Genomic DNA, 26756 nt, shown 5'->3' on the forward strand with positions numbered 1-26756 from the left:
TCCACAGGTCATAGTTTGCCAAATCAATCCTAGTTAAGACGACTGGGAAAGAGGAGAGAAGGCCTTTTAAGCAAGAAAAACAACACAAGCAAAGGTCCGAGCAACGCATTCACCTAGCAACTCTGCAGAGACCTACATACAAAGGGTAGAAGGTTCAAGGCCATAGGATGTCACACAAAAAAGATGGAATTAAAATGTTGATGGTAGACAGAGACTACGTTGGGAGATAATCAAATACTGCTTTGTAGTTCACAGCCAAATCTGACAAGCACCACCTGTTCCTGAGATTCAGGCAATGAGATGCCCCAGAAGAATGGGTATGAGTGTGTAGTGAAAAGAATCGAATTTCTCCAGGAGAGCTGTCAGATGAAAAGCAAAACAAGAGCAAGACACTGCACTGTCTACATTTGTTAGGCCCTCTGTTAATATGAAAAGGCAGGAATCCTGGGACTGAGCTAAGAGCTTCCTGCCTGACCAGGACATACATATGCATTGTGCAAAGCATTTTGCATGCAGGAGACAATCATTTATTTATCAAATGAACAAATTCATCACTTCAGAGTACACAGGACCATGCCTGATTTGTCTGCCATTAACAAATGACTCCTTGCTATAAATCTGGCCAAGCTATCTATTATCCATCCATCCATCCATCCATCCACTCATTCATCAAGTTCCTGTTGTGATTACAAAATTTCATACCAAAGGGTCAGTGTTGGGGCCAGAATCTCAGGAAAAAAGAGGTCAGAAGCATAGGGGAACAAGCTCAGCCTAAAACATTCACTAAATCTGCAAAAAGATGTCCTTGGAACTTTGCCAGGATGAACAATGGCTTTCTTGGGGATCTTATCTGGACTTGACAGGGACCCCATGTTTATGGGTTTTATATTCAAAGAGTGATCTTGGGCCTTGCTGATCCCTTCCCTTTCCACAGTGTCCTGGGATTCCTCGTGGTATTCTTCACTCCGGTACTACCCCAGGAAGAGACCAAACAAAAGTGCAAGCCTGCATGCAGACTGCTGCAGATGTCACAAACATGTTGTCTGTGGCCTCTCTTTTTAGGCAAAGGGAAAAAGTCCAGTGGGCACTTTGTAGCTGTCCTGGCTGTTCAGATTAATTTTTTCAACATCAAAGGACCATGTGTTATTATGCTCAGTTCTACAGTCTGCATTTGACTGGTGTTTTTTTGTGTGTATGTGGAGTGGGGTAATGAGGAAAAGGCATATATCTTGTAACCTGGCTCATACTTATTACAAACAGGGGACTCTTCCTAGAGTCGATGGAAGGGGCTATAGAGGATTCAACAACCACCAGAAATTTTGTACAAAATTTGAAAGACAGGCTGCATAGCCTTCACCAGATTCTCATGAGGGTCTCAGACCTCAGGGAGAGTAGGAACGGCAGCTCCCAAAGGATTTGACTAGCAACTGAGGGAACCCACTCCCCAAACCTGCTTCCTGATTTCATTTCATAATGCCCCAGGCCTTTGCTGTTGCCAAGATGCGCTGGCTTACTGCCAAAGAAGACAGGCTCTTATCTGAGTTAGTTCTGCCACCTACAGCACACAGCCCAGCAAAGCCATTGCATCCTTACAGCAGAGAAGAAGCCTCATTTGCATAAATGAATAAGGGGAGGGCTGCCTCTCCAGCCCCAGACTCTCCACTAGAAGAAAAATGACTTTGGGGATTCTTGATTAGCATTCAGAAATGCAAGCTCCTTTGGGGTGGGTTACAGCGATGGAAAGATATTTTCACATTAAAGGGAAAGGGATAAATTTTGAGGATTAGCACCTGCAAAAGAAATGTTGCTGAAAGCCCAGAGAGGAAAGTCACTGCAAAAAAGGAAAAGACAGTGAGTTCAAGAGTCCTCACAGTAAGTGTAATGCTCCCATTTCATAGCATGCCCAATGCTAATAGTCCTTTCTAGGTCCAAACAGGTCACCCCCACCATCTACCTTGTCATACAATGAAAAATACTTGCTTTGGAAGAATGTGATTTCCTAAGGCAAGATAGTTTTATTAATATACTTAAAACAATTTTAAGGATTACCTCTAAGGGCAGAGATTGTGTTATTCTCATTTTTGTGTCCCCAGCACTAAGCAGAATGCTTGATACTTAGGAGGAAGCTCAGTAAATGTTTGTGGATGTAAAGTAAGAGAAATGTAGTTTGTGTTGCAACCTATGCATGCTTGCTAATATATAATCATAATATCTACAGATTATTAAATAGTCATGTATTAGACATATTAACTCAAATTCTCACAACAGTATATAAGATGGGTATTGTTTTGCAGGTAAAACTGAAACCCAGTGTTTTTAAATAACTTACCCAAGGATGCATACATAGTGACAGTCAAAATCCATACCTAGACTTCTTAGCTTGTAAATCCATGTTTGTTCCACTCCACCCATGCATTTTATCTCCAGTGTAAGCTCATTTACAATGAGTGGTAAATGAACCAAATGTAAATAATTTGAAAATGTTGAAAACATTTTTAACTGTTTTAAATACTAAAAAATATACTGTAAAATGTTTCCCAGTCTTTAGGATTTCTCTGAAGTTTTTCTTACCATTCTTGCTTAATAATAGAAGCAAATATCTTCTGACCCTGTGTGGATCTAGCAGTGGTACTTCTTTGAGGGATAACCCACTCTTAAATCTACTTGCATAGATAATTGTGGAATCTTTCACTCCTTTTGGTCTGGTGAGCATTGATGGCTTGGAAAGGCAATGAAGTAGTCTGTAACTTACACTTTGATTTGTAGCAAAGCATCCTTTTTACAATTTTTATTTTAGATTCAGGAGGTACATGTGCAGGTTTGTTACACGGGCATGTTACGTGATGCTGAGGTTTGGGCTTCTATTGATACTGTCACTCAAGTAGTGAACTTACTACTTGATAGGTAGTTTTTCAACCTTCCCTCCTGCTTTTGGAGTGCCCAGTGTCATTGTTCCCATCTATGTACCTAATGTTTAGCTCTCTCTTATAAGTGAGAATATGCAGTATTTGGTTTTCTGTTTTTGTGTTAAGTCGCTTAGGATAACGGACTCCAGCTGCATCCATGTTGCTACAGAGAACATGATTTTGTTCTTTTTCATGACTGTGTAGTATTCTATGGTGAGTGTGTACCACATTTTCTTTATCCAGTCCACCACTGATGGGCTTGATTCCACGTCATCGCTATTGTGAGTAGTACTGCAATGAACATGAGTGAAGGTGTCCTTTGGGTGGAAGGATTTGTTTTCATTTGAGGATATACCCTGTAGTGAGATCAGCAAGGAATTCTTAACAGAGGAATGCACACATAGAGTCTTCATGATGTTGGAATATGGAGCTAGCTGTATAGTAATCTTGCCTTTTTCACAGGTTTTTCCATATTAACATTTTAGATTTCAAAAAGGACATCAAAGTAAGCAAGACTGAAGATCCAACATTACTAACCCAGGTCTCATTACTTTACAGCCTGGTTTAGTAGGGTTGGTGTCTTGGCCCCTTTGATGTGCATATTCCTTGTGTTGTTCAGGCTTTGAAATCTTACTGTGTTCCAGAGAAATTGCAAATGTAAGAAAAGTGCAGCTGACCCTTAAATGGGGCGAGTGGTTTAAGCAAGCTTAGGTTAGTAATAGGTACAAACAACTGAAGAATCTTTCCAGGTAAAGATAATTATCATCCTTAGACTTAAGAAGGAAGGAAGAGAACTTCAGAAAATGGGAAGAAGTGAGAAGAGAATGGACTTAGAACTGGACACCACTGGGGTTTGTGCATGTCTTGCTGTCTCTATTATCTATTTGAAAGCCCTGGATATATAGGTTAGTGGACCGCAAATTCTAGTCGTGTTTGTCAGAATTATGTGAGGGCATAGGGATACAAAAGTGTGATTCCTTTTGTTACCTATCGTAAGGGTCACTCCTATAACCAAAGACAAATTAACAAGAGAAAAATATAACATATTTATTGAAGCAAAGTTTTACATGACACAGGAGACTTAAGAATGAAGACCCAAAGATACAGGAAAAATGATTCATTTTTATGTTTAGGCTACATGAGGAATGTACAATTGTGATGGACTGTGATTGGACGAAAAGAGTATGACCTAATGGTCACAGTATATTACTCTCAATGTATAGGTATAGTACTCAGGTATAGTACTCTCAATGCAGGTATAGTACTCTCTAATGGGAATAACTGAGTAGGGAAACCCAGCAAAGCCTGTCTGTTCAGATTCTTCTTTGTCTCTCCGCTCAGCACTCCTTCCTCCTGGGTATGGGACAGGATCCTTGCTGGAATGGGGATCTTATGACCTACTTCCAAAGCAGATCACAGAATTTCTTTATGGTCAGCTCATACACAGAAAGGCAGGGGGAAGTTAGAATAATATGTTTAGATTTTATGTCTACCTTTAGCGGAGATGGGTTCTGCTTTCTATGACCTTCCTTGGGGAAGAGGCATTCTAGTTTACATGGCTTGCTGTGGGGGAGAATAAGGGGCAGGAGACAGTAGGGCAGGAGAAAGTAAAAGACAAACTTTGCTTTATACAGAGACCTTCACTTGAGGGTATCGTTTTCTGAGCCCCAACAGGAGTATGTAGATTTGGAACCCCACCTCAAGACCCAATGAAACAGAAGTGGCATAGCCCCGAAATCTGAATTTTTAACAGTCAGCCCTTTTGATTCTGATGGAAAAGTTCCTTAGACCACACTTCGAGAAACATCGGCATAGGAAGATCCTCCAGACTTTCTAAGAATCACTCTTTAAATGCATCTACTCATTTGAGTTAAACTAGGAACACAGAGATAAAAGGCGTAGTCTCAGCCTTCGAAGAATTCATGGCCTAGTGGTAAAGGCAGACTTAGAAGCAGATGGTTTCATAGCATGAATGAGTGAGTCCATACAGCAGAAGGAGCTGGGTGCTGTGGAGAACTGAAGAGAGGCACCCAGCTCAGCCTGTGTGGGGAGAGGTGCACATCTGGGAGGAAGGCTTAACAGAAGAAGTAACTATATCTTCAAGGATGAGTGAGTATTCTCCAAGAGGAGGAGAGAGAAGAATTCCAGGTAGAGAGAGCTCCGAGGACCAAAAGCAGAGTGGCCTCTAGGGACATGTTCAAGATGAGGGATGGCATAAGAAGAGAGGCTAATAAGGAAGGTAGGCTGATGACGCTGAAGACTGCACATCTGTCTTTCATAATAAGGTGATGCTTTTTCACAGAAGAAGGTGCATGGCCAATATTTATATCATTGTAATTGCAATAGTGATCAATGTACAATTCCAAATTGTGGTCTCTGTCCTCATAGGTGTAGTACTGTCAATGCAGTGGTATTCTGATAAGCTTCCAGTTGAGAAGGAATTCGGAGAAGTCCAAGGCAATCCTAAATGGTTTTATTAATCTTTGTCATCAGACGTCTTAGACAAAAGTAAGGCTGAAAAAAATCTAACCAAAGGAAGGAACAAGGTGGCTGTATGCAGAACCACAAAAAAAATCCTCCCACATTGAATGTTGACATATGTTATTACAGTATCGTCATGCATAAAATACAGATGAGTACATGAATAAAAATAAAATAGCATTCACCATCCACCTTTCTAAGAGTTAAGATCAAAAAGTGCCTGTAGTTTCCACTCTGTTCTCCAGTTTAAAAGATGAATTTCACTACCAATCTGCATAAACTAGCATTGTAACTCACAGCGTGTGCTTATACAAACAAGAACAGAAACCAGAGTAGAAATCGAAGCATGCTGAAAGAAGAGGGTTTTTTGTTTGTTCATTTTTGTTTTGTTTTTTTTAACCAGAGAGAGTTATTTGAATTCAGAAGAGAGCTACATATATCCACCCCATTGTCTGTACAGGTGTGTGTGTGTGTGTGTGTGTGTGTGTGTGTGTGTGTGTCTGTGTGTATCTGTGTGAATCACATTCAGCTGTAATACATTATAAATGATAATTAAGTAGATATAGTCAAGTCTTTGTAATATTTGTTTTTCCTCACATTTATATAAAGAAAATCAAAACCAGGAAAATAAAAGTATCCTCAAAGCTGTCTACTTGATTCCAGCTGTTAACATTATCTATTGTAATTAGTATTATAAAGTAGTGAAATGCCAATGTCTTTGAACTTCTTGCAGTTGTGTGTAATATTGGAGCCAATGCAGGAACTGATGTCGAGACATAAAACTTACAACCTCAGTCCCCGAGACTGCCTGAAGACCTGCTTGTTTCAGAAGTGGCAGCGGATGGTGGCTCCGCCAGGTACACCCTCATTCTTCGCTCTCTCTCTAAATTCGCTTTCAGAGGTGTCTTCCAGAGATGAAGTGATGCGAAAAGGAGGAAGGTGATCATTAATGTAACAGGACAAGTAGCTTATCAGGGATATTCTGACCATGGTTGTGGACATAGAGACAATGAATTTGTGACATGCAAACATCCTTAAGAATTATCTACAGTCTCCTTGCTTACCAGATTAGGACCTGCAACTCAGAGAGGTAAAATGACGTGTTCAAGGTCATCAGGAAGGTCATTGGCAAAGTTGAGATCAGAGCCAGGGGTCCCTGTCTCCCAAGCTAGTGGTTCTTCCACTGAGCCAGATTGCTGGCTTTTCACAGCCTAATGTTTTAGGTTTTTTGTTTTTTTAAGAATGGTAGAAATTATGAAAAAGAAGGAAGAAAGGGAAGATAAGGAGGAAGGAAAGGAGAAAAAAAGGGATGGAAAGAAGGAAGGAAGAAAGAACAAAGGAATGAAAGAAGAAAGGAGGAAAGGAATGAAGGAAAAATGAAGTTTGCTCTATTTTAAAGATATATTGTATCAAAAGTTCTGATCATGAAGAGAATACATAAGCCATTCCATTTCCCTCACTTCCCTAGAATGCAGTTTAGATACTACAGTCTCCTGCTGGGGTTCTGAAATTACTGCTTCAAGTCATCATTAATTGTCTTCCTATCTAATATACTTTCACTCCCAGGCGTGTGTTGAGCCTCACTGATCATAAAAGCAAAACGTATCCCTTCGCTAAAAATTATTTTTATAAAGAGTAATTATTAACACGAGGCACATAGCTTTCTGAATCACAAAATATAATGGTCACCTTCGGCTGGTAATTGGCCAGGGGTTTTACATAAAATGAATATAGCAAATTTAATCAAGTACATATTTAGAAAGCTGAGAAAATAAGTGTTATTTTATGTAGAATAGTTACATCCCCATCTTATGGGAATTTTAGACTTTTGGAATATTATTTTTCAAATATATTAAATGTGCTTAAATTGGCTTTATTTTTTCTTTTAATGCTACTAAGACTTTACAGAAAAAAAAGTAATCCACTGAGCAAATGCTTTGAGCACCTATATTTTCTAACATAGGCGTATATAATTAATATGTTATTCATTAATTCATTCATTCAATAATTATTTATTGAGTTTTACTAGGATCCAGACATGGTTCTAGCCACTGGGAGTTACAACACTGAATAAAACATGCAAAAATATTGAATCCTTACCATAACTTTAAATATATTATCTCCATTTTATATAGTGCGCTCTGAGACTTAGGGTAGTAATTTGACACAGCCAGTCTCATGGCTAACAAATGAAGGAGGACTGTGTCACAAAAAGGTTTTTATGTCTCCAAAGTCCATTATTTTACTACCACAGCCACCTACTGTTAGTGGGAATAGTCCAGAGTTTGCATTTTAGGTACATTTGCCCCAATGTCATGTCAAATTACAAATTTAAAAAGGACCAAATTTATACTCTTAAGGTCAAAGAAAGACGATGCTTGTCAGCAGTGGGCCTGAGTATCTGCTGGACTTTAGAATGTCCTCCTCAACCCTTTATTCAACTCCATGACCTGGAACAGTTCTATATCCTGTTCCTCTCATCCTTCAGAACAAGCACCCTGAACTCGATGGAGGAAAATGATAGACCATTTGATGAAAATCTTTAAGCATAAGAGACAAAATATTTACGAACGATAAAAAAAAATAGTAGATAAGTAGAAAAGTCAAAAGTCAGAAGTCAGGGATACTCTTTGGACTAAGTGGTCTTTGAAATGAGCCTTAGAGGAAGATCCTTCCCATTGTCCATCAGAACCGGCATAGGTGTTTTTTTTTTTTTTGTTTTGTTTTATTTTGTCTTGCTTTGCTTTGTTTTTGAGACACAGTCTTGCTCTGTCACCCAGGCTGGACTGCAGTGGCACAATCATAGCTTACTGCAGCCTCAACTTCCAGGCTCAGGTGATTCTTACACCTCAGCCTCAAGAGTATCTGGGACCCCTGGTGCGTATCACCACACCTGGCTAATTTGTATGTATTTTGTGCAGATGGGGTTTCACCATGTTGCCCAAGTTGGTCTTGAATTCCTGGGCTCAAACAATCCACTAGCCTCGTCCTCCCAAAATGCTAGGATTATAAGCATGAGCCATGGCACCTGGCCAGCATAGGTGTTTTAAGAAAATTTTACAAGGCCCTCTTATTTGGTTCCAGTGTGGCCCTGAGTTGCTTTCTCTCCATCACAGTCAGGTCTAAAATAGAGTTAGCAAAAAGGATGCTCTTGCTTGCCATTTCCAACTTATTCAGTAACTGGCAGGAGAAGGCTTCTGAAACTTTCTCATTTATGAAACAAAGATTAAAATAATAGTTCCTAACTAATAGGATTTTTAAAATATAAAATAGTGCATTGGAAACATTAAGAATAGTGACAGGCATTGCATAATGTTCTATACCTTATAAGTAACAAACAAATAAATAAAGAATATTTATCTTACCACACTTTACCTTGGGTCTCTGTATTTACATTAAAATGTTGCCCCATCCTTCAAGTCCAAAATATTTTTCTCTATTTCTGAATAGGCCTTTCTTTAAGAGGTCTGGTTTCCTCAGTAATATACTGGCTATACCATATACTCAGACATATTTTTTTCTAGCAATTTTGGAATTAATAGCATTCATTAGACAGCAGGGCCCAAACCATGGGTATTCCTTCTGAACTTGGGAATCCCTAAGCTCCATATCCACAGCTGATGGAACTGACTTTACTTGAGAATTCTATAAAGGTGTAATAGAGGTGGGCTGCAATATAACATTTTACCAGTAGATGCTGCTGTTGCACACTGGCTCACGAATTTGGCTATCTAAAGTTCCTACTTCACTTGTACCTTGGAGGTACCCTAGGGATCCCAGGAGTCCTCTCTTTGTTTTAAAGAGAAGATACACCAGAGGAAAAAAGTTTCCCAAATTTTCTAATGGCAAAATATTTTAAATCCAATTAAGAAAATGGTACTTGTAGTTACACCCCTAAAAAATATTTTACAAAATTAAATACATATCATTAGAACAATTAAATAAAATTATTTGATCTACATACAAAGAAAAGAGTGTCACATATTTTGTGCTAAAAATACATCTACAGTTTTCTCCTTTTATTCTTTCTAAAGCTATAAAAAATGGAAAACGGTTTAAATATTCTACTCTTAAGTTTACAAAGACAGCTTCCTTAGGGGAACCACACTGATGATTACCTTGTTGCTTTTGCCCTAGAACTGATCCTTCTTCCCTTTCCATATTGCAGCAGAACCCACAAGGCAACCAACAACCAAACGGAGAAAAAGGAAAAATTCCACCAGCAGCACTTCCAACAGTAGCGCTGGGAACAATGCAAACAGCACTGGCAGCAAGAAGAAGACCACGGCCGCAAACCTGAGTCTGTCCAGTCAGGTACCTGTAAGTCTCGCTTTCCTCTTAGGCCCAAAGTCCTAACCGCCTGCTTCCTACTCAGAGGGCCCAAATTAAAGTCTCTTTTCACTGAGAAAAAAAAAAAAAAAAAAATCCTGAGGTTGGGATGGGAGGGAGGAAAGACAGGGACAGAGGTTGGGATGGGAGGGAGGAAAGACAGGGACAGAGGCTGGGATGGGAGGGAGGAACTCTGCCATGGAAACCTTCCCCTGCAAACTGGGAATTAGAAAGGAATATTAAGAGTCGTGCTGCAATGGGACCTGAATTAAAAAGCCATCAGAGTCACAGACAGGAGATATGTCACTTAAGGTTTAATTAAAATATCACTTAGCAGCATGCCTGGTGGCATATTAGGGCCTCTCAGCACCATCATTGGAGACCCTGTGCTCCACTGGAAACTAGCTCCCAGCGGCTCAGCCCCGTATTGTAATTTGACTGGGCCTTCCCCAACATGGGCGTCCTCTCTTATTTTAAGACTCAGGTAATTAACCGGCAGCCACTAAAAATGCAGCTCAGTGAAGCTCTCTCTTAGCCCTTTTCATTAGTTAAGGGGGAGGATCAGCCTCTGGTTTGGTCTCAACTCTCTCGAACCCTTGGCCCTTTCTTTCATTTCTTGATCTTGACAAAGGCCATTAGGAAGGGGACTTCTTTGAATTCCAAAGCTGACAGCTGAGGGTAGTCCCATATAGTGAAAACTGCACAGGAACTCTCTTCATCTTATTCATTCTTTGTGAATTCTGTCCCTTCTGCCTAAATCCCTCCCATCGCCTAACTCCCCAGCCCCTTATTAGACTATCTCCTTTAAGTCCTTAGCTCCTTTAAACTGCTTCTGTTCCTTCTCTGCTATCCCTGTCATACCACCCTGTCACCAGGTGTTTGGCCATCAATCAATCAAATCCTGAGATTTTCTTAGTGCTTCGTGGATACCTTTTAGATACTCTGTTTTCCAAAGATGCCCTATTTCTTGTTACATCCCTCAACTAGTACAATTTTACCTTTTCCGTCTTTCCCACATTTTTCCCCCTCACCCTTCTTGCTCTCATCCTTACCCTTATTGTTCTGATCCTGTTCCATCGCTTCCATGTGGGAGTGGACCTTTGCACAGGGATTCCTCACTTACTTCCAAGTGTGTATTTCAAATCTGCCCCCACCCACTTGTACCTACTTTCCATTGGTCAGTTCTCTTTGGCCAAAACTAACCCCATCAGTACCCTGAGGATTCCTTGGGCCATTGTTTCTCTTCTCCTGTCTCCCACAGACAGGGGGTATACTTTTCATTTCCATTGCATTAGAAAGAAGGGGTCATGGGGAGAATGACCAGCCTAAAATGGAAGGTACCATGTTAATTTTACAAAGTTACAAATTGCAGTCCTCAAATAATGAAAATAGTCTCCAGGTGGTCCTCCACTTTGTGAGCTAGGCTTTACACCTATTACCTCTGAAGCTCAGGGGGAAAAAGCTAAAAGAGGAAAATCCGGGTCTCTTTATTAAAAAAGTATCAAGTTATACCCACTCCTGGTGAAATTTTGAATAGAGAAAATGGCCTGATTTAGATAAATCAGCTGAAAAACTGTACACAGGAGCCCATTTATTCATCCAATCCTGGAGTTAAATGCAGTAACATTCGTTAGTTTCCTCTAGCAAATAGGAAAAAGTGCATCTCAGAGGATTCTGGAATGGTGACATAGCTACTTAAAGGCACTGTAGCTGCAAGAATCCCAATCAGTTTAGCAGATGTTTTCTGAGCTCCTACTATGTGCCCACACTGTGCCAGGTAGCAGCAATACCAAGGTGAAAAACAATAACAAAGCCCTGTCATCGAAGAGCTCACCGTCTAATCTAGGGATGGCAAGGACATTTTCTCTCTCCTGCCAGCTCTCAGAGTATGGTATTGAGGAGGATTCTAAGGTCTAGTCTGGGTTTGGTGGGCCATCCATTAGTGATATCTGACATGGTTGTAGAAGTTGAGAGTAGCAGCTTACGTGTCATATATTTTGACACATATGGACTAGTCAGAATCATTTCAATTTCATTTGAAAAAGATATAGCTTCTGTACTCTGTTATGCTCCTGTCTTCCAAATCAACAACTGTATTTTACTGGAGGTTACCTGTATCCAGAGGGTTTTTAACATGTTGAGACCCTTTGGATTTTGTGTGATTAAAAGCAAGGCACCGTTAGGAAGTGAGAGTTGAATTTCAACACTATCTCCACACCATGCAGTTAAAGATGTTTTAATAAAGTAAAATTGTCAGATGTCACAGAGAGACAGAAAGGACAACCAGATTAGGAAAATGTACAAATTCATATGTGTCCTGGAGTTGAATAGACATTAAATGATAAGCATTGGATGACTTGTGGTGACCACATCTTTTAACCCTGTCTACTGAGTTATCAACACTATTCTACTGGTTAACTAGAGATGCTACCTGCAGGCATCCACTGTCTGGTCCAAAGGCATGTGCCACTATGACCACAGCTGTGGTCTGTGTAGCTGCTGCGGCAGCGATGTGTGTGTCTGGCGAGGGCTAGGGTTTAATCCTTGGATTCTGCTTCTCACTCCATGAGCAGGGGCTAGGAGCGATCCCGAACTGCAGCCTCAACCCTGGGAGGGATGGAGACCTGTGTCATTCAACAGCAGTGACCCCTTCTGGCCAATTTAAGGAGAAGCATTGAGGGGCCCTGAAAGGAGTCACTTCCAGTCCTCCTCAGAGGTTGGTGGTCTTTGCACGGGGGATTAGTGAGAAGATGTGAAGTGGGTGAGAGCTGGTGGCACTTCTGGGCTTCCAGCGAGGAGCAGAAGTTGGCCTTGTGGGGAGCTGAGGTCATATGGACCTCTCTCAGATGGCTTGCTGTTGCCTCTCGTGGACACACAGGATAGAGATGGGAAGGAAATGTACTCTCACTGCCAATGTTGGGGGGATTTTTAACAAAATGGGGGGAAATGTTGCTAACAACCCCTAAGTAGAGGCAGCCTAGAATGCGCATCATGCTTTATTTATTTTGTGTGAGAATAACAAATCCAGACTACCAGAGCGATAATCACTATCCTAGTCTAGAGGCTTAGAAGAACCAATAGAAATGTGCACATAAATTTATAAGTGGCCTTAACTATGTGCATATGAAGCCCTTAACTTGCCATTTGTCAATTATGTACACACACACACACACACACACACGCTCTCTCTCTCTCATACACACACAACTACATATCTAGCTAGGGATTTTTTTATATAATTAGTAAACCGTATGTGACATCCCTTTGAAATTTAGTACATTTAAAAACACCTATGCCTAGACGTCTTTTCCAGTTGCTCCTAGAACAAAGATTCAACAAACAGATTACAAGCCTGTCAGCTCCATTGGAAATGATTCAAACCATTATGTTCAGAGTACTTTCCTTGAATAACTGTTGTTTTCTAATTCAATGAATGCATTTGGAGTGTTGGGAGCTTTTCTTTTAATATCATGCTTAAGTTGGCTGCTTTTTATTTTCCTCCTCCTCTTTCAAATTATGCTTTGAAATAATTCCTCTCTCGATGACTTTGGAGTCACAATACTAATGCAGACCCATGTGGTTGGTTCTAACATCCTTCTCCTGCCCTGCAACACCTTATGCATGTGTTTTCCAAGCCCTTCAAGTGTGCTGGACACAAATCATGAAATGAGATTAACCCTCATGTCATGCTCTGTACAACCTAGCCCTATTTTTCCATCTCCCTTTGTTCTTGATCGTAAGTGTCATCTCCTAATTGCCTATAACTCAGTGGCACTCTTTTATCCTGAACACCCCCCAACAGGTAACATTGCAGCTGCCCAGCTAACCAAATACCATTCACGTCTCTGCGGTGGCCATATTCCATCTAAAATCCTGTCATCCTTTCTGTCAGTCAGGACAGTATCTACTTTGTATCTCACCTTAATAGTCTTCATGAGTCTCCTTCCATGTCACTGTCATTTCTGGTTCTTCATTGCATAATAAATAAATAAATCTTGGAAGCACAGAGCTGAATATCCCCTGGCATTTTTATTGCTGGGTTTACCAAGCTCACATTTTAGTCACTTACTCCATTTGGGACATTTCTTTTTAAAATCATTTTATCTATTCACAAGAATGATTAGTCAGAAAACATAGTTTGGAAACCTATTAATTATCTCCCCTAACTCAAGAATGGTGGGGAGCAGAAATAGATAAAACAAGGTTTTCCATTTTAAAAGACTAGGGGATAACTAAGGGATTTGTTCAATGGGCACTTCGAAAATTCTAGAAGGGATTTAGAGATCCCACTGGCCCTTCTCCCGACGGTAGGCAGTATTCCATTCTACTGTCCCAGGAAAACCTTCCCTGGGCAAAGCTCTAGTAAAAAGAATTTTTGCGCAGTTGTCGAAACATTTTATTGAATTAGCCTTTCTACTGGAAACCCCACCCTCTCATCTCCGAAAGCATCTGGCTAGCCCTACTTTCTCTGGCCTCAGTGGAGGCTGATCACAGTTGGTCACTTTCCTGAAGTTACTGCACTTTTAAGTGGAGTATTGCTCAGAGCCTGCCCAGAAGAATCCACCTGACAGATGTCCTGTCCCATGCCAAGGTCATTCATCAACCCCATATGGTCCCCTTTGAGCAAAGAAGCTGGAGCTTTGCCCCATGATGTGCATTCTTCTTCCCCATCCCTGGGCCTCTCCAGCTGTGGCCTCCCCATGCTCCCAGCTACAGTAGGTGGCTTACTTATTTGCATGGAAGGACAATTTGTACTTAAAAGAGTGATTAGATGGATTCTTCTTGCACGCTTCCATCTCTGATGACTACCAGCTTCATCAATGTAATTATAATTAGCGTTCTTCATCTTCCTTTTATGGCACCAGCTGGACAGACTGGTTCTCTTTACTGCCCAGATGGGTAGCAGGGTTGCCTGTGTGGTGATAGGTGACAGGCACCATGAAATAACAGATGGTAAATTCAGGGCTTGTTGGCAATCAGCAGGTTTTTGCTAATGACTTAATTAGCTATGCAAATTGTCAAATCAGTGTGAACATTGTTTTTATCGAAAACTTTACCTAAATTAATTACCATAATTAAGTAGCAGAATGTCAAGGATATTGGCTGCATAAAAGGGCCTGGCTGAGTAGAGAAAAGAGAGATTCTGTCTTCAATTAAAATGTATATCATCCCTGGGACAGAGAAAATACCATTTGGAATGAGTTGTGTGAATATTGCAGAATTGCACCTTATGTGTGTCTCTGGTCACTGCTAGTTTCCAAAGCCACTCACAGGCCCTAAATAAAAGTGGAAGATTTTTTGAGGTATTGAGAAGCACCCAGCAGAAGGTTCCACAGTCCTCTCAAAAGTCCCCAATGTCGGCAAGTTGAAAGCATGGATTTTTTTAATTTTGAAAAATACATTTTTTTATTTCTGCAGATTGCTAGCATTGCTCGTTCTCCAGTGTCAGGCTGCGCACTAAGGACATAAACTCGCGTGGTTGTTACACATCAGGAGGCGATGTTTATTTCCTGTAGAAATCAAATATGCGTCTCGGCCCCCGACATTGAGACTTGACCCCGTTGTACAGTACACGAGTGTGTCTGTCCTAGATTCCCCGACTCCTCCCACTGTTATTTTAAGCTGAGCTTCTCTCTCCCAAGGTTTCCCTGTAATAATGTCAGCTGCTGTTCACAGGATGTGATGGTGGTAGGAGAGCCAACTCTGATGGGAGGTGAGTTTGGGGACGAGGACGAAAGGCTAATCACTAGATTAGAAAACACGCAATATGATGCGGCCAACGGCATGGACGACGAGGAGGACTTCAACAATTCACCCGCGCTGGGGAACAACAGCCCGTGGAACAGTAAACCTCCCGCCACTCAAGAGACCAAATCAGAAAACCCCCCACCCCAGGCTTCCCAATAAGATTATCGGCACCAGAATCCACTGTCAATAGGCCCGTGGGTGATCATTACGATTGCAGATCTTTACTTACAGGAGAGGAAACAGAAGAGATAAAAACTTTTCCATGCAAATATCTATTTCTAAACCACAATGATCTGATTTTCTTTCTTCTTTCTTTTTTTCTAATTGAGAGGATTATTCCAAATAAGCTTCCATGACCCTTCCTTGGAGGCCTTCACAGGTAATACAGATACTGGCACTGATTGTAATTAAAACGAGAGAAAACTCTAGCGCATCTTCTGGCACGGTTTTAACAACGTGTTTGTGTTGAATTTCCTTTTTATGCATCAAACGAAGGCCATATTGTCCATAAATGCTCAGTGCTCAGGATCTCATTAATATGCCGAACCTAACTACAGATGACTTTTTAATATTGTAAAATATTTTCTGCTTTTTGACTTGCATCTGAGAGTTTCTTGTTTCAGTAAAAAAAGAAAAGACAAAAAAATCAGCTTTGGAAAGTAATTTAAACGTACCTTTATTTTTTTTCTTTATGTTTTCTTTCATTGGGCAACAGCTAAGAGGGCCCAGCAAGGTAATTTATGGTCGAGCTGATGTCAATTGGTTCTTAAGTTTTGAGTCGACTCAATTTAGCCCAAGTGCTGAAACAAGAAATGTCATTTTTTTCATCAAAGACACCAGGGCAGATTTTTAAGTAAAGAAAGACAATTGGACCCTTAAGAATTTATGCATTTGTAAAGTTGCTGTTGATCCAAATATTTTCAAGCCATGTAATCCATTGGTTTTGTGGGAAGTTTAATAAACCTGAAACTTTTGTGTGTTTTTAAATTGTACCTGAGTTGACCATCCTTTCTTTTTATAGTATATTTCTTGTATGATATTTTGTAAAGCTCTCACCTGGTTCTTTTATGGGGACTTTTCGTTTTTGGGCAACTCCAGTGTATTTATGTGAAACTTTATAAGAGAACTAATTTTTCCATTTGCCTATTAATATGTTCCCCCACACATGTAAAGACACAGTGGCTCCGTGTGTTAAAAACAGCTGTATTTTATGTATGCTTTACTGATAAGTGTGCCAATAATAAACTGTGTTAATGACCAAAGCAAGTGAATCTGGCTATTTGTGTGAGTACGTGTGTAGCAATCTGCTCACAATTATGAGAAGTATTGAGCTTAGATTCATGGTCCAGACTCCATGGAAGTGGAACTGTAAAACCTGTGTGAAGTAAGTTCACTATGCGCTGGCTACCAATTCGTCTGAGTCTAGTGAGCCAGAAGACACTCATGTGCAACAAATTACACAGAGCAGGTTTCTTACTTACAGACAGGCAGCAAGAAACAACAGAAGCCTAGGAATCATGGGACATAGTACCCAAGGCTCAGAAAAGCTGCCCAGGGCAGACGGAGTCTCAGCTGTGGTGCAAAGCCCCATTTGCACCACAGCTGAGGGACCCTGGAAAGCAGCCGGACCTGGGTTTTATACCCTGAGGTCATGTGACACGCTGGACTAAAGCACTGAAGGGCATCCTGTTTCTGTGAGGGGATGGGTTGGGACCAGAGCTCAGGCTATTTCAGCCAGTCACCCCTTCTCTCAGGATGTTTCATTCCCAGCTCATGCTACAGTTATTCTTGAGAACAAAGAGCAAGTAAAAGGAGAGAATTGGGTCAGTTTGAGGCCACAGAAGAACTGTCCTACAACCTGTGCCATCTTTTGTAAAGCATTGTTTCTTTCCTTGCTTACTGCAGCTTCTTGAGCAAACACAGAAAATGCCTTCTCTGTGCTGAGCCCTGTGCTAGCCAAGGATACAACATGAAAAGATAGACTGAATGGTGTTCTTGGAGGTTGTAGTCAAGTAGAAAGGCAGTAGCTTCCAGTCACTGAGTGCTTGCTCTGCACAAAAGAACTCTACTTAAGGCTCATTATTTCAATTAATCCTCGTGATAACTTCATAGCGTAAGCATGATTATTACCATTTTGAAAATCAACGTCTCACTTGCCTATTTTTCTATACAGAGTAAGGAAAATTCACTGGAGTATCTTTTATATTTAAAGAACATTATTCATATTTTCACTTTGTGCTAATGATAAAATGAGAGAGGAAATCTGGTATTATTTATTGAGTGTTTATTAAGTGCCAGGCAATTTCAATTTATCTTCTCTGTGAATTCTGGGAAGGGGATTTGAAAGGGGGAAGCTAAAGAAAGGTTAAGTGTCTTAGGTTGAGATCTCTAGAAGCAGAGCCTAAAGCTGGGATTCAGGGACATGAGGTTTATTAAGGGAACGCTCTACAGAAAAATAAAATAAAATAAAATATATATATGAGAGTGGGAGAAGCAGGATAGGGAAGGAGAAAGAACTAAGGAAAGCTATGGGCCTCCACAGTCAGCTTCCTGGACTTGATCCACAAGGTGAGGGCTTTGTAGACCTCACTGAAGAGTTATCCCTGCTTGTGCTACAGTCCAGCCTTTCCGCACCTGTATCAATATCAACCCTTCATTGATTGGGAACCATCCCCAGGTGTGTGAGGGATTTGTGACCTTCAGAGCAAGATGGCTTCATTAAGCGAGGGGCATTCTACAAAGAAGAAACCAACTAGAATGCAACAGTTACAGTATCTTGGGATGGGTGTTCTGGCTTCATAAAGGACATCTATGTAGGCACAAATCTGCTTACTCCATTAAGTAAGTTGTCCCTGGTCTCCTACATCAGGAATGCCACAGTTGGGATTTTAATCTGGATCTTTCTTGACTATAAAGCCTGGTTTGGTTTTTTTTTTTTTCCTAGAATATTACATTGCCTTCCTAGAACATTCTCACTTTTTTAAAAATGTGTGCTGTAATAGCAACAGAACTAATGAAAACATAGGGAAACAGATACTTTATTGGTTTCCCACTTGTGTACTTTTAAGGTAACTTCCAGTGCATCCCTCACCCTCACCTCACCATTTTAGGTTTTCTTTTATCAATTCTTTAAAGTCATTTATATATACAATCTTAGTCCATTTTCTGTTATATCAGAATACCACAGAATGATTTATTTGTAAATAAAATAAGTTTATTTAGCTCACAGTTCTGGAGGCTGGGAAGTCCAATTGCATGGTACCAGCATTTGGTGAGGGGCTTCTTGCTGCATTGTGACATGGCGGAGGGCATCACATGGCAAGAGGGCAAAAGCTTGCCAGCTCAGATCACTTTTTCTCTTCTTATAAAGCCACCACTTTCAACATAGGAACTCCACCCTGATGACCTTATTTATCACTAATTACCTCCCAATGTCCCCACCTCAAGATACCATCAACACATAAACCTGGGAGTTCAGTTTTCAAAACATGAAATTTGGGGGACACATTCAAACTGTTGCACAATCATTACAGATGATGCACAGAACAATTTAACAGCTATTCCAGTTATTTGCTGTTGCATAGTATAACAATCCAAAATTTATTAACTCAAGAGAACACTTGATTATTATCAGTTACCTTTCTGAGAGTTCACTGCTCTTTGCCAGGTGATTTACACCTTACAGTGTCAGATGCCAGATGGGGGAGAGGTCATCAGAGCCTTGACTAGGCTGGACATTGTAGATGGTGCCCTCACTATGCTAGCTATTGGGTAGGAGCTTAACCAGTGCTGTTGACTGTTGAAGTGCATTTTGATAGCCTCTCTATAAGGTTATCATAGTATGTTGGAGTTCTAAGAGAGGGTGTTGCAAGAGACAGCATCCCAAAACATAGGGAATAGAAATTGCCAGTGCCTAGAACTGGCACTAAAGCACCTCTTCTGCATGCTATCCACCAAAGCAGCCACAAGTCAGAACAGATTCAAGGCACTGATGGACAGACTACACTTGTGATGGTGAAATGGCATGTGCATACCAGGAGGGAAGAAACTGATAGCCGTCACTTTTGGGAAAGAACCATCTACAACAGCCAAGGCAATTTACAACCTGGCCTCAGCCTAACTTACAGTTTTATTTTTACTCCCTTCCCACTTAGACCTGATTAACTCTCTACCCTAGTTTCCTATTTTCTGAGTACACCAAGTGTTTATGCCTCATGCGTGTTTAAATATTTATCCTCTTAGAATGCCATTCTCCACCTTCTTATGTAACCAAAGCTACCCATCTTTAAGAACTCTGCTTGATTCTCATGTCCTCTGAGACATTTTTCCCACCTCTGGTTAGGCTTGATTGCCCCTCTGGGTTCCAAAAACACCAGATTCTTGCTTCATTCCAGCATTTCCTTTCAAATTTCTGTTGTTGTCAAATACCCCCTCACTGTCCCATTAGACTTCTTTGACTCTGAGAAGTTTAATCATTGTAATCTGTATTCTTAATATCTAACCTCTATCATACATGTTGGTGGGATAGAATTAATGAAAAAATCCCAAGCAAGAAATCATGAAACCACTTTTTACCATTGTATTAGTCCATTCTCAGACTGCCAGAAAGACATACTTGAGACTGGGGAATTTATGAAGGACATAGGTCTAATTGATTCACAGTTCCTCATGGCTGTGGAGGTCTCAGGAAATTTACAATCATGGCAGAAGGTGAGAGAGAAACAAAGGCATGTCTTATATGGTGGCAGACGAGAGAGTGAGTCAGCAAAGGGGGAAGAGCTCTTTACAAAACCATCATATCTTGTGAGAGCTCACTCACTATCACAAGAACAGCATGAAGGAAGCCACTGCCATGATCCAATCACTTCCCACCAGGTCCTGCCATCAACACATGGGAGTTATGGGAGCTACAATTCGAGATGAGATTTGAGTGGGGACACAGAGCCAAAACATATCACTCTGCCCCTCCCACCCCCACACAAATTGCATGTCTTTTCACAGTTGAAAACCAATCATGCCTTCTCAACACTTCCCAAAGTGTTAACTCATTTCATCATTAACTCAAGTTTCTTATTTGCCAGCACTTGAAGACTGATGAACTTCCTATAAAAATTGAAGTATCATTTTTCTTAAAAAATCAGATCAGACAACAAGAGGCTCACACTTCTGAACTGCTGGATGGTAACAGTTTCCTGGTGTTGAATCAAAGTTGCCCTGCTTGGCTTCTCTCCAGCTTGTAACATTCAGCCTGTTTCACTCACTCTTACTACCTGCCTGACTGCTATTGGCTACTGCATTCACTCTATGCATGGTCATTACTCCTTATAGAGCCACATTTGGAAGTAGGTATCAGAAGCCCCATTTGCAGATATGAAGACTGATGCTTAGGCAGGTTAAGTGACACCCTTTGTCACACAGCTAATAAGTGGTGAAGTGAGCTTTGAACATGGGTCCTCAAGGTCAAAGCCTGTGCTCCTTTCATGAAACCATGCTGGTATAATAGGAGTCACAGTAATGATTATCCTCCATGGGTTAAGTTAGGAGCTTGACAATCATGATGACACTGAATCTGCAATGTCCTGGTGGGTATCTTGGTCAATTTGGGTTACTACAACAAAGCACCATAGACTGGGTGGCTTATAAACAACATAAATCTATTCTCACAGTTCTGGAGGTTGAGGTCTGAGATCAGGGTGCCAAATGTTCTGGTGAGGGTCTTTTCCATGCAAACTGTCAACTTCTCAGTGTATCTTCACACGGCCAAAAGGAGAGAGTAGCAGGGGTCCCTTTTATAAGGGTAGTAATCCCACAAGGGCTCCACCCTCATGACCTAGTCACCTCCCAAAGACCCCACTTTTAGTATCATCACTTGGGGGATCAGGATTTTACCATATGAATTTGGGGAGGATATAAACATTCAGTCTTTAACAGTGAGGTGAAGTTGTTATCCCCCATTTTGCAAATAAAACAGAACAATTAAACAGTTTTCTCAAAGTTGCAGAACTCACAAATGACAACATGCCATCTTGACTCTGAGCCACTTTATTAGACTTGCTGTCTTGTCAGGTACACAGTCTGCAGGTCAGCATCCTGTGGCCTGGGAGAGGGGTCCTGACATCCACCTTGCTGCCATTCACTATGTATTTTGAGGGATTGTCAAAGAGTACACCAGAGGTCAAGACTCTCTGCTTACCTGGTAATGGCACAAGCAGGAAGGCCCCTTTTTAGGACCTTGAAATCTCAAGGACATCTGACAAGGGACTTATAAATAAGTGGCCCAGTCCTGCAGGAAATCCTTTCTTTCTCTATTTCTCTTTAACCTTGAGGTGAACATTTAATGCAATAGGATAACACAACTCACATTGGTGCTATGTGGGATGGGGTGCTGTGAGAGCAAGGCTATCAAGATCAATTTCCCTAACGCAGGATTTGCAGTATCCTTAGGAAATTCATTTTATAATGGAATATCCCCTCCATCCTCCATAAGAAAAAAATGCTAGGCTTTTCCCCCTGATTGTACAGTAATACATGCTCATTGTACATCATTTGAACAAAGAGGAACAATAAGAAAGTAATCTCACTGCTCTAATGTGATCAATACTAATATTTTTATACATATCCTGCATGTCTTCTCTTCTTGTCTCACATACATTACAACATCGATCATATTCAGAGTAGACGATTACAAATTCTACCCCTTTCATTAAAAAAAAAATATTACGAGCTACCTCATTAAGTGTTCTTTAAAGCCATAATCTTAGTTTCTATATAATGGTCCACTAATGGAAGATCCTGTAATGTATTAGCCCACTTATTTATGACTGGTTCATTCCCTTTTTTACATCCTGTTAGAATTTCTTTATCATTAATAGGCTTGTTGAAAGTTCCTAAGAGTTTGTTAAATCAAACTTCATTTATTAGGTATTTGACATATGCCTTACACCATGTGAAGCACTAGTAGAGATTCCCGTACCTGGTCTCCACCTTCAAGGTGCTCTCAACTGACTTGGGATAAGGGACAGTGCATAAAATGCTAACCATGTACATAAGGCTGAACAAACTCAACATATCAACAAAGCATAGAGGATAAAAGCTCTAGGAGTTTAGAGGCATGGAACTCAAATGTATTGTGCACTTACCATGTAGTGCTTTGCATTTAATTTATCCTTCACTGCAACCTGGGGATGCAAGTGTTTTGTATATGAAACTAAGAGAGGGCGAATGATTTGCCAAGGTAGCACAGATAGAAAATAGCAAGGTCAAGTTTCAATCAGTGCAGGACTCCAAAATCTGTTTTTTCTCTGTTAAGCCTCAGGAGATTTGAGGGGAAAAGGCAAATGCTGTGATTGTGTATTATCAGGAAAGACTTACTAAGAGAGAGGGTGGATGGTAACACATTGATACACATACATATATCTGGGTGTCTAGTTGTTTCCATAAAGTTCCTCTTTGACCACCTCCTTTTATTCATCAGAAGAGTTAAGATGGTGTCTCTGATCACTGGCAGTATTGAGAAGTTTGGGTTTTAAACAAAACCTAATGCACTTGCACTGTTGGTATTTATATAAAGATGTTTTTCAGCTTGAAGTCACTGAGCTGAAAGACCTTGAAAGGTTATTAAAGCTATACATTGGCCGGGTACAGTGGCTCATGCCTGTAATTCCAGCACTTTGGGAGGCCAAGGCAGGCAGATCATGAGGTCAGGGGTTCGAGACCAGCCTGGCCAATATGGCAAAACCCCATCTCTCCTAAAAGCACAAAAATTAGCCAGGTGTGGTGTCGCATGCCTATAGTCCCAGCTACTTGGGAGGATGAGGTAGAAGAATTGCTTGAACCCGGGAGGCAAAGGTTGCAGTGAGCCCAGATTGCGCCACTGCACTCCAGCCTGGGCGATAGAGTGAGACTCCATGTCAGGGAAAAACAAACAAACAAACAAACAAACAAACAAACAAACACCAACTATATTAAGGAAACTGGTGAAGCAACATCAAAAGCCCCATAGATGTCACCTATGCTGGAGTGCAGTGTCACAATGTCAAGGACTGGCAAGACTGTCACATGTGATGGGTGTGGAAAGGCAGCTCACTATAGCAGGTGCTGGAGACTCAGTTGGGGTCTTGGAGAAGCACTTATTTATAGCAAGAATGTTTCATAAATGGTATCTGATAGAGTCAAGAGTAGTGGGGAATAAAAACAAGTGGCTTAGAAATAATTATCTATAGATCTAAAGTCAACGAAATACTTTTTTTCTAATGTAAAAATACTTTTTTTAGAGGGAAGGGAACAACTTAAACCAAAAAACACCTTCATATTAATCATTCTTCTCATATACTTCAAATTTTGTACTTATGCCTTTCTCCCTCTTGGACAACTCAGAGAGAACACCTGGGGTATTTTGGGTAGAAGCTTGCTATTCTCTCCAAATCAATTTCTGGAAGCAAAGGTGTCACTTTCAAAGTCTTGCGTGGATCCTTGTCACAATAGTTTAAGATGGCCTGGGTGATTCATGGTTCCTTATAACAGAACGCCACCAACTATCCAAATCATGTCCTACTTGTTTGACTAATTCTTGGTTGTTCCCATAAGTTTTAAGGCATCAATCCGACTTCTGGCAAGAAAATCAGGTATTCTCCAGAGAATGACCACAACCTCTTCAGTAGAAGGTAAACAGAATCTGGTGATTATGAGTAAGAAGACTTGGTTCTCCATTCCTGAGAAGAATCGACCTTTAAAGGGTAGAATTAATTTAGTTCTCAGCAGAGAACTCAAGGAACCTCCACAAGGAGCTCATTTTCTTGAAAAATGAAAACTTTCATTTTGCAGAACAAGAAATTTGGGAAAACCTAGGCCCTATAAAGGATCAAGCAAGTTTTGTTTTCCTCGCCATCTAAGATGGTGAGTAGTATCTCGGGAACTTGCACTGGGAAAGCTTCTGCCGTAGCAGCTCACTCAGGGGGAAGAAAGGTGTGAACTCTTAGCAGCACCTGCCATGGCAAAGCAGCAGAGTTTGTGAGCGGGAGTTTCTTGCATTTGCCATCTCCACACTAAATCACAAGGATTCCAAAAGCAGGGGCCTATGAGATTCATCACAGTTGTTTCCTCATAATAAGGTGACCAACCATCGGGTTTTCCTGTGACTCCCAGTTTTAGCACCAAAGTCCCAGGTCCCTGGAAACTCCTTTGTCCCAGGCAAACCTGCCCATCCATGTAGCAAAACAGGTTTTGCCTAGTCCTAACAGCTCGTTAGGCAGCAGCTCTTGCATCCCAAGCAATTTGCACACATTGATTTTAATCCTCACACTCGCGCCTGATGGAGACATTAATATAATCATAGGACAGGTAAGAAAACTGAGGTGAAGAGACATTCAGGAAGATGCCCCATAAGTAATAGAGCTGACATCAGAACCTCAACGGGACTGGCTGGGTAGCCTGTGCTTTCTCTGCTACAATGATGGCTTTGAGCTTGTATTCTAAATAAGACCCAGGTGACTGGAATAGGCTAACAAGTTGGCAAATGAGGAATAATCAAGCATCAGAAACCGTGAGACCCAAAACATCTCCTGAGGAACCAGAGTCCTGGCGATGCAAATGAGGTTCACACCTGCCTCTGACACCATCGCTTTTTCCATTAGTGTGACTCAACTTGCTTAGCACAGCTAAGGATTATCCCATTTGGCTGAATTGGAAACCTCCCTTCCCTTTGTAATAGAGGCTAATTCAGCCTGTCTTAATGACTCACCTGCAGTTTTGCACAAGGCAAGAGAACAACTGAAAACATCTGTGGCTATTTTCACTTCACTCCATTTACCTCTGCAACTGGATTTGGGGAGTTTGCATTTGCCAAGTGGACTTTGTGAGAATCTTTACAAATAATCAAAGAGGACTGTTGTCTCTGAGTCAGCCAGGGGAAGCAACTTCAGGGTGGGTGTTTCTATAACTCAACAGTAGGTCCCCGCTTTAACCACCACCAAAGATTGTCAGAACGTTGCTTATCTCTCACTGCAGAACTCAGATAACAAGGTAACATAATCCCTGGGCTGCATTTCTTAAAGGAAGAACACAGTATTTCTTCAAAGAGGGCAAATTGTCTCCACTAGCATATTTAATCTATCAAGTCACAGAGACTGTGAACATTCTTAATTCCCCCTTTCAAATATATGCATAAAGTTGACTGCACATTTTAAGAGCCAGATGGATTATTGTTTAACATTCCTAAGAAAGAGGTTCATGGACATCTTTGGGTTTAAAATGACTTCTTAAAATGACTTCTAGCTACTGTCCTTAAAACAGCCCTCCAAATAAATTTAAAAAACAAATAAATAAAACAAATACTGGAAGGCACACTCCAGAACATTTTGAAAATAAAAATAATGCAGAGGACCTGACCCCAAGAGACACCAAAGCAGCCCATAAAATTGTGTGGCTTTGGCACAAAAGTAGACAATTCAAGGAATATTTCAGAAATATAATTACCTATAGATCTCAATTTGGGGTGTTTTACATATATGAGGAAGGGATGGAATTAAATAATATTTAAATAATTGGTTTCAAAACAGTTATCTTACATCCTTAATTTAGCCCTCAAGTAAATTTTTAAATGATTTAGAGACTTAAAAAATGAAAACACTAGAAGAAAACAAAAATACTATTAACATTAGGAACTAAAATAAAACCTATTTCCCCTAAACAGAAAGACTACATTTTTAAGAAAATAGAAGTCTTAAGAAAGACTATTTCTTGGGGCGGAGCAAGATGGAGGAATAGAAACAGCTCCAGTCTCCAACTCCCAGCGCGAGCGACACAGAAGACCAGTGATTTCTGCATTTTCAACTGAGGTACTGGGGTCATCTCACTAGGGAGTGCCGGACAATAGGTGCTGGTCAGCCACTGCAGCCCAACCAGCGAGAGCTGAAGCAGGGCAAGGCATCGCCTCACCTGGGAAGCGTAAGGGGGAAGGGAATCCCTTTTCCTAGCCAGGGGAACTGAGACACACAACACCTGGAATATCGGGTAACTCCCACCCCAATACTGCGCTTTAAGCAAATGGGCACACCAGGAGATTATATCCCACACCTGACCGGGAGGGTCCCACGCCCACGGAGCCTCCCTCATTGCTAACACAGCAGTCTGCGGGGATCTAACCACAACACAGCAGCGAGGCTGGGGGAGGGGCACCGGCCATTGCTGAGGCTTAAGTAGGTAAACAAAGCCGCTGGGAAGCTCGAACTGGGTGGAGCTCACAGCAGCTCAAGGAAGCCTGCCTGTCTCTGTAGTCTCCACCTCTGGGGACAG

The 26756-nt window shown here is 41.0% G+C and overlaps 1 protein-coding gene across 17 annotated transcripts in view; it reads left to right on the forward strand.

Moving 5' to 3' along the window:
* The window catches only part of LDB2 (LIM domain binding 2), a 411922-nt gene extending 395196 nt beyond the window's left edge, over positions 1-16726 (forward strand). For 2 of the 17 annotated variants that reach the window (XM_017875333.1, XM_017875326.1), the window contains 4 exons: positions 6121-6244; positions 9556-9707; positions 12290-12432; positions 15393-16726. In XM_017875333.1, coding sequence (XP_017730822.1) covers positions 6121-6244; positions 9556-9707; positions 12290-12394 — 381 coding nt within the window. In that variant the 3' untranslated portion in view covers positions 12395-12432; positions 15393-16726. Of the gene's footprint in view, positions 1-6120; positions 6245-9555; positions 9708-12289; positions 12433-15134 lie in introns of all 17 variants that reach the window. The other 15 variants (XM_017875335.1, XM_017875329.1, XM_017875334.1 and 12 more) reach the window with 10 other exon arrangements.
* Positions 16727-26756: the final 10030 nt, after the last annotated feature.

This window comes from Rhinopithecus bieti, unplaced genomic scaffold (genome assembly GCF_001698545.2).
Source record: "Rhinopithecus bieti isolate Rb0 unplaced genomic scaffold, ASM169854v2 scaffold_9237, whole genome shotgun sequence".
In the NCBI taxonomy this organism is placed as follows: Eukaryota; Metazoa; Chordata; class Mammalia; order Primates; family Cercopithecidae; genus Rhinopithecus; species Rhinopithecus bieti.